At 44.5% G+C, this 8,370-nt stretch overlaps 1 protein-coding gene across 5 annotated transcripts in view; it reads left to right on the forward strand.

The window, feature by feature from the left end:
- SMG7 (SMG7 nonsense mediated mRNA decay factor) overlaps window positions 1-8,217 on the forward strand; it is a 51,171-nt gene extending 42,954 nt beyond the window's left edge. For 4 of the 5 annotated variants that reach the window (XM_041479569.1, XM_041479572.1, XM_041479571.1 and 1 more), the window contains 6 exons: window positions 606-755; window positions 3,135-3,215; window positions 3,777-3,936; window positions 5,195-5,365; window positions 5,475-5,629; window positions 6,144-8,217. In XM_041479569.1, the coding sequence (XP_041335503.1) occupies window positions 606-755; window positions 3,135-3,215; window positions 3,777-3,936; window positions 5,195-5,365; window positions 5,475-5,629; window positions 6,144-6,257 (831 nt within the window). In that variant the 3' untranslated portion in view covers window positions 6,258-8,217. The remainder of the gene's footprint in view (window positions 1-605; window positions 756-3,134; window positions 3,216-3,776; window positions 3,937-5,194; window positions 5,366-5,474; window positions 5,630-6,143) is intronic. The other variant, XM_041479573.1, reaches the window with a different exon arrangement.
- The last annotated feature ends 153 nt before the right edge of the window (window positions 8,218-8,370 follow it).

Consider the following 8,370-nt stretch of genomic DNA (forward strand, 5'->3'; position numbering starts at 1 on the left):
TGGTCTTCTTTCCTAAAAGGGAAACCTTGCCAAGGTGCCAGTACATTGTGCTGCAGAAAGAAGTGCTGTGCCTGTGGTGCTTGTGCTTTAAGCATCCCTCACAAAAGTAAAGATGTGCAGTCTGACCAGCACTGAGCAGATTTTACTGGTCCAGGGGGTGATCAGCTGTGCATTGGCATAGCAGCTATCACCAGTGGAAATAAGTCTCATGGGATTTAAACTCCACAAGCAGAGAAAAGAAGATGATGCAAACATAATTCTGCTTGAAACCTAAATTACTCACAGGTCAGCTGTAGAAGAATGATTATAAGATTTTGTTTGTTGCACATGGAAGCAGGTTCCGTGTGTGGCACGGGTGCAAGGGGAAGCACACGCTCTGCTGGTGGAAGCTCCCTGCTGTCACTTTGATGCGTGGTCCTGTCCCCGTGCGCATTTGGCCGCGTGGCTGGCGGTTGTGTCTGCTCAGAGTTCTCAGTGTGTGCCTCAGCACCATTCTCACCTCGCCCTCTGCATGCTGCTTTCTGCCTTCCTCTTGCTGTTCTCTCTCCCGCTCTGGCTGTTCTTTCTGCCTTCTGTTGTCTCACTGTGCTCATTTCTGTCACTAGGACCCCAAGAGCTCCCCTCTGCTTCCTCCGGACCTGTTAAAGAGTCTGGCTGCCTTGGAGGAGGAGGAAGAGCTGATTTTCTCTAATCCTCCTGATCTTTACCCAGCTCTGCTGGGGCCTCTCGCCTCTCTTCCTGGACGAAGCCTCTTTGTATGTATTTGATGCAATTCTGCTGCTTCTCACTCTTAACTGGCATCTCTTTCTTCTGTGAAATTATAAGAAATATGAAATTCCTTTCTCTCCCCCATACCTCCTGTCTACTTTCCTGCCTCACCTTTGAGCTAGTTTTCACAGGGTTGAAAACTACAGCTTTTAGGCTGAATCCAGGCCTGCTAATCTGTTCAGAAATCAGAGTAACTGTGGGGTATTTATAAGTACAGTCCACAGGTGTTGATGCATCATGATGCATCATTTAATGCACTTGCTCTTCTGCAGTTGTATGGGTTTAGTAATAAAGAGTGGGGGGGCACTGATAGGTCTGTGGGGAGTCATCAGAACTAGGGTGTAGTGACAGGAAAAGGGGGAATGGCTTCAAACTGACAGAGGATAGGTTTAGATGAGATACTAGAAAGAAATTTTTCTCTGTGAGGTTGGAGAGAAGCTATGGCTGCCCCATTCCTGGAAGTGTCCAAGGCCAAGCTGGATGGGGCTTGGAGCAACCAGGGATAGTGGAAAGTGTTCCTGGGCAGTGGGGCGGAATAAGATGAGTTTTGAGGTCCCTCCCAACCTAAGCCATTCTGCAATTCTGTGATAGGATTCTGTGATTATAATCTGCATATAAAAATTCCATAGAGGCAGGGGGATTCTGCCCTATGCAATACAGAAGAGATTCTTAAAAAAGAAGGATGGCTTTGGAAGAGAATAGCAATTAACTGGATAAATACACAATAATTCTTGTAGAAATACAGTCATTTTTGACAGAGGGGGGGTTTTTCTACCTTTTTTTTGTATTAAAACCTTCCTAGTTCACTAGCTGGGGGGTCTCAGAGCTGTTGAATTTTTAAATTGCCTCTGAAAGTGCAGCATGCCTTTCTACTGTGGCTACAAGCATGTTCGTTGAATCATACTCATTCAGATTAGTAGCTGTAACAAAGAATTATTTGGGACTACTCAAAATCTCTGAGTAAGTCTCTTCCTCAGTTATGTTACCTGCCATCCCAAGGAGCCAGTCGCAAAAGACACTCATTTCTGTCTCATTAGATAACTTTGCTAAGAAACTAATAGCTGCTGCTTTAGCAGCTTCCTTTGAAGCTCCTGCTGTTGTGTGTGCTGACAAATGGAAGGAAATCCTTCGCTGTGCAAGGCGTGTGGATATGCAGAGTGGGAATTTTGTCTGTCTTTTAAAACCTGCTTTCAAAGTAATGAGCTGTCACTTTGAAAATCTAACAAGCTAGGGGCTGCTTGCCAAGAAAATGAGGCTGTTTGTCTTAAGTTTGCGGGATGAAAGCAAAAATATTCCAGGTACTGTGGCTGGGTTAAAGACAGAGAGATGCTAGTTCTGGTTTTTGTGGTTTGAATAATAAATTTTTAAAACATCTGACATGCTGAGCCGGTGAGAGTGCAAGAGGGGGTTTATTTGTAACAAGGCTGCAGCTTTTATTTTGGTTCACACACATTTTTACTTACGGTTTTACTAATTCTATGGCTTGGTGATGCAGATCCTAGGTTTGGTGATGTTCATTGTCTACCAGCCAAGCTTGGTAATTTTTCTTTGGCTTCTGTCAGTGATAACTTAGGTATTTTTCCTCTGAATAGGCTCATTTCAGAGACACTGTTTTTCATTCCTTAATCATAGTAAGAACCAAACAGACGAGAAATATTATGCTGGAAATAACTGTGTGAGAGGGAGGTGGCATAGATGTGGAAAAAAGGTCATGGTCAGTAATATCTTTACGTGGAAGTAAAAAGTCCAGGGCAGGTTTGGAACCTTTCTTTTAAACATTTCGGTTGGATTTTTTTTCCTTCCTGTCTACAAGTAATTTATAATAGAAATGAGAGAGTGCTAAATGATGCTTGGACTACTAAACCTAATTTAAAAAGCACTTAGCTGCTCTCGCTGTCTTAAGAACATCTCTGCAGCATGGATGCTCTTAGAACTGAAAAAATATTCTGTCAGTAGCCACATACAAGAGTCTAATCTTGTTTGAAGGAGTCCTTGTGTAACTGGGAGGGATCCTGTCTTACCTGTACAAGTTTTTACACAACCATAAGGTATTTTTGGCAGGAGTCTCCCCTTTAGATGTATCAGAATATTAGACTTTGCATTTGAAAACCTGTTCTGGGTCTGAGACTCTCAGCTGTCATGTTTGTTGATTTGTAGATTATTAATTACAGGTAGTGGGAAAACTACTGATTTTTTGCACTTGTTAGCTTGCCTCCCCTGTCCTCCAAGGTGCTGGAGCTAAAATGGAGCTAGAAGACAAGTTGTAGATGTGACCAAAACCACTTTGGCAGTTTCTGATTACGCACTTTCCTCCTGGTCCCTACACTGAGCACTAACTGTACTTTTCCCCTTTTTGGTTTCTGAAGAAGTCCCTGCTGGAAAAACCATCAGAGCTGATGTCTCAGTCGTCATCTTTCCTGTCCCTTAGTGGCTTTTCTCTAAATCAGGTGAGTGAGAACCAGAGTCCAACACCTTTTGCTGTTTCAGCTTGTGGTTAAAACAGTGGAAAACCTGAAAGAAATCCACATTGATGTGTAATTCCACTCTGTATCAACCCTTTATCAGTTTTCTTCCCAAATTCATCTTAGCTGTATCTCTGCAGGTGTACTCTTGAATCTTGCTGTGTTCAGGGGCCCTTTGCTCTTAGTGAAGTCATGAAATTGACTGAAAAAGTGCATCTCAGGGTGCTATGGTGTGTAGGTTTTTATTTCCAGAGCAATGGATTACATGTTCTTTTCCAGAGAATTGAGCAGGGTCTTGATAGAACTTTTCTGAGTACTGAGAATCTGAAGATTTTGTGAAGTCTTTGCAGTCCAGCCAGGAGAAAGAAGTCTGTCCTGATTCAGAATGTGATGCACTTCATGTTAAATTAAATGGTCAAAGAAGATGGGGCTGGGAAGTGAAAAAGGAATTAGGAAATATTTTGACCTATAATTGTTTCCTTTGTACAGTCTCAGTGTTTGAAATAAGCTTAACTCATAAACTTATATTGTTTGGGTTTTTTTCAGGAAAGATATCCAAACAACAGCATGTTCAATGAGGTGTATGGAAAAAACATCAATACCAGCACAAAAACAGAAGTCACCCCTTCAGTTGCCCATCAGGAGACTTCACTCTATTCTCTCTTTGAAGGGACTCCGTGGTCTCCATCCCTTCCAGCCAGCTCAGGTAATCCTGGTACGGCATTTCTTGTGTCTAGTGGTTTAAGAGGATTTGGGTTAATTCTAAACCAACTGCAAGTTATATGTAACTGGAAATTAAAAAAAAAAAAAACCGAGCTTGCTTGGCAAGATCTCTGAAGGTTTCTGTTTTACTTTATATATCTGCAGAAATATGAGGGGATTTTGTCATTAATACAGTGTAAGAACCTGGATTTTAATTTAAGTAGTTGAGCAGGATAAATGTTGTAGGATGTGATAAATCCTGAAATCTCTTTAACTTGGTTTTCTGACAAGTAGTGCTTTAACTCAGACATCCATATACTTTGCATTGCTTTTTTTTTTTTGGAAAAAGCAGGAACTAGATTGCATAATGCAGATATGTGAAAAAGAAACTGTATGAGGGAAGAGTGGAAAATACAACAGTAGTGGATTTTGTTGTGTTTGGTTTTTTTACTGTTAAGCAGCCCATAAAGCAAACCAGCTTCTTTGTTAGTAATTATCTTAAGGGCATAAACCATAACTAATTTGTCATAATTTTATTCTCACTAAAAATCCAGAAGAGTGTGAGAGAGGAGTTAGTTGAATCTAAGAAAAGAGTGGATTTTAAATAACATCTTCACTGGATGAGATCTTTGGTGGGACTTGTGCAACTAACCAGGAAAAACTGTTGTGGGTGAAATGGAGGGAGTTGCAAAGTGCTTTTATTCTAGCAGGATTTTTGGCTCACATGCCTTCAACTCCCTCTCCCTTCACCTCTTCATTTGTTCTGTTCTGCCTGTGGACAGCCTGCTTCATGCTCCCTCTCCTCTTTTGCTCACTATTGGGTTCTGGTCTGAATTGTTTTAAGACTCACATAAGTGTAAAACATTCTCAGACCTGGGAGTTGAAGTTGTAAACTTGCAAACTCCTCAAGGTCTAATCTAATTTTTCTATTGTTTGTCAAGCTTGGAGACAGTTATTCTTTTAGTTTGAGACAAGTTCTTCAAGAGACACGGAGGAAACTGGCTTTGCATAGCCAGACCTCATGAGGTGTCCTGGGTTTTGTTTTTCTTGTAAGCATTAAACACAGTCATTCTGTTCTTGTAAATTTTTCACTCAGAATTTAAGAATTAGCATTACACTCATGTAAGGGAGGGAATAAAAACCAGCCTTCAGCATTGTAGCAAACTGAGTGATGGCGGAATTTGCAGCAGCACTAAGAAATTCAAAACTGGGAGGCTCTTGCTGTCTGCTGACCTTTTTTCCTCTTCCCTTGCATTCCCTAGATCATTCAACACCAGCCAGCCAGTCTCCTCACTCCTCCAACCCCAGCAGCTTGCCAAGCTCCCCTCCAACCCATAACCACAATTCTGTTCCTTTCTCCAACTTTGGACCCATTGGGACTCCAGACAACAGAGACCGGAGAGTCGCAGACCGCTGGAAAACAGATAAGCCAGGCAAGTGCTGGGTTCCAGGTTAGCATGGAGCTAGACTCCATCATCTGATGATGCTTGTTTTGCCCTGGTTTTGCCATCTCACTTTGAACCTGTCTTTCTGCCATTTTAGCAATGGGAGGGTTTGGTCTGGACTATCTCCCAACAACATCATCATCCTCTTCGGAGAGCAGCTGGCACCAGTCCAGTGCTCCCAGTGGTACCTGGGCAGTCCAAGGCCCTCCTGCCATGGAGGACTCCTCAGCTGTGCTTATGGAGAGCCTGAAGGTGGGTTTGGCTGGGGCTGTGCCTAGGGATGGGTCTGCAGGCTGGACGATCAAGTGATGGGCATTAGCATGTTGGAAGTGTCAGAGTTCAGTGCCAGAAGCCCAGAATTGGAAGCCCAGAGTTTTTCCAGTGGATTCACTTACACGAGGCAGTGTGGGAGGTGTCACCAATGCAGGAAGATGTCACAAATTTACAGTTCTTCCTGGTTTTGAGATGTTGTGGAACAAACCCAGGCTGGCAGAACTGGAAGAAATTCTAACATTAGCTTTGACTAGTCTAAAATTAGTACTAGTTAATGTGGGATGAATTTTTATGGTAATGAGGGTTCTGGAGGAGGATAAAGTTCTTCCAGGGAGCCTCTTTTTAGAAGGTCTTCTTTGAACCTGGTTAACTTTTGTGATAAGCCAGGTATGAGTGATAAAGAGGGAGCATACACAACATAGTGTCTGCTTTCCCATCTGGCAGAGGGGCTGTGTAATGCTAGGAGGTGCTAGTGTTGGCTGTTTGTTTTTAGTCCATCTGGTCCAGTTCCATGATGCACCCCGGCCCCTCGGCCCTGGAGCAGCTGTTGATGCAGCAGAAGCAGAAGCAGCAGCGCGGACAAGGTGCCATGAATCCGCCGCATTGAGACACAGGAGGCAACCCTTGCAACGACGGCTCCATAAACCATGGCATGTTGGGTCTGTGGGACTGGCACACACAGTCCTGTGCAGGTGGCAGCCCTCTCTTCTGTTCCTTGCTGTCAGGAGGGCGTAAGTGCTCCACCAACCCACTGAGTGTGCACAAAACGTCTGCAGTGCAAGCAAACAACATCAGGAACTCTCCCATCCCCCGGGCCCTTCGGAGGAGAGAGGAACTGCTGTTTGGCTCACTCAGTAACCCAATATCACCGCCTCTCACCTTCTCCATTGTGCATGTCCCCAGCCACATGGGAAGTAAAAGCTGAGAGCAAAGGGCAGATGGGAGAAGCCAGTGAGAACTTCTCAATCCTTTTCCTCTCTTTGGGGAGATACAATAGGAATCCATTAATGATTGCTTCGCTGACTGAGAATGTAGTTGAAATTACTCCTAAACATCTTTATTACTATCTCAGTAGTAAGATCACACTGAATTCTGTACACGGACGTGCTTCATAGTCAGTGTGTAGCAATGAAAGCCCCAGTTGCTGCTCCAGTCACAGTGGGTGGTGATGAGGTGGGGCTCTGTATCCCGGACTAGCAAAGGAGTTTCATGAAAGAGAGTCTGGCACTTGGCACTGCTTCACCCGAAGGCTTTGGGTGGGTTAGAGACTCCAGCATGAAATGTCCTTCTCTCAATAGGTGTTTGAGCTATAAGGGGTGACATGGGGCCTCGCAGCACTTTGCTGATAAGCAAGTTAACTGCTATGGGGTTTTAAATTAATGTGTGATTCCTGTACATTTTACTGTAGCATAGTGGCTAGCCCCACAAAGGGCAGGCTAGTCTGTGCATTCACAGCCTGACTCATTTTAATAGGTAGGTAGAAAGCTTTCAATGGGGTTTTTTTTTGTTTTGTTTCGGTTTGGTTTTGTTTTTTCTCTCTCCATCCTCCCATCTTCGCTGAACGCTCGTAGTTTCATTACCATGGCAGAAAATAATCAGGGGTCCACCAGGGCTGGGTGAATCCGACAGCCAGCCCAGACAGCATGGGGCATCCGCACGCCCGGAGAGGCACTGGTCAGCCTGCAGAAACCTGTCCCAGCTGCAGCCCCAGGCTTTCAGTGCCAGAAACAAATCCAAGGCACCCATGGACACATGGAAACAGCGCAGTGCTGTTCGTAGATGAAAAGGTGCAGAAGGGAAAAGGAAAAAAAAAAACGTTTTATTTGCTATTTATTAGGGGGAAGGAAGACTGGAAGTTTTGTTAAAGAAAAGGACAGCGTTTTTGTTAGATTTCCCAGGAAAGTTACAGAAACAGACTCAATGTCCATTTGCTGTTTTTAGCAGTAGGGGTTTGTGTGATGATTCAGGATCTCTGGGCTAGAATTCAGCTGCAGAACAAAGCACATGCAGGAGCCGAAGTGACGCTGGAGTCTGGGCAGCCCCAGAGAATACAAAAAGGGAAGGCGGAGGAGACCCAATACCCTCGGGGGTGCGAGCAGCTCCCTACGAGCTCCACCTGAGCAACATCACTGTTCTGTGTTGCATTTCAAAGCTGTATTTCCTTTAACAAGTCCAAAAAGTGAAGTTCCCACCTGGTGGTAATCCAGCCCACCGTGTGTGTCCCCTCCAGCCCTCCCGCTGTGTGTCCGAGCTGTGCGCCCAGGCAGCTGCGGCATTCCCGTGTCCGCACCGTCACTGACTCTTGCACCCCAGACGAGCTAACCAGGAGCACCATGTCACTCCCGGCCAGGTCCCGCTGCACCGTTCCACTTGTGCATGAGCACCCGGCCTCGGCCTCGGGGATGCGTCTGACCCCACATGCCCTCCAGCACCTGGAGGAGCAAGGGAAGGGGCCCCCAACAGAAACTGGTTTGTGTTGTAAGCTTTTTTTGTGTTTTCTGTCTGTCTGTGCAAGAACTGCAGCTGCCGAAATCAGCTTTGCCTTTAATTAAACCATGTTCTCTCCATCCAGGTCTGTGTGTAGCATTTATTTCCTGTGTGACTTGGCTTCAGGCCTTTAAAAATGCATTACGTTTCTGTAGAAGCCAGAAGAATGTTTGAAGTTGATTTTTTTTTTTTTTTTTTTTTTTTTAAATTTGAAACAGACCTAAATGAATCAC

Source organism: Pyrgilauda ruficollis, unplaced genomic scaffold (assembly GCF_017590135.1).
Source record: "Pyrgilauda ruficollis isolate IOZ18807 unplaced genomic scaffold, ASM1759013v1 scaffold49, whole genome shotgun sequence".
Taxonomy (NCBI): domain Eukaryota; kingdom Metazoa; phylum Chordata; class Aves; order Passeriformes; family Passeridae; genus Pyrgilauda; species Pyrgilauda ruficollis.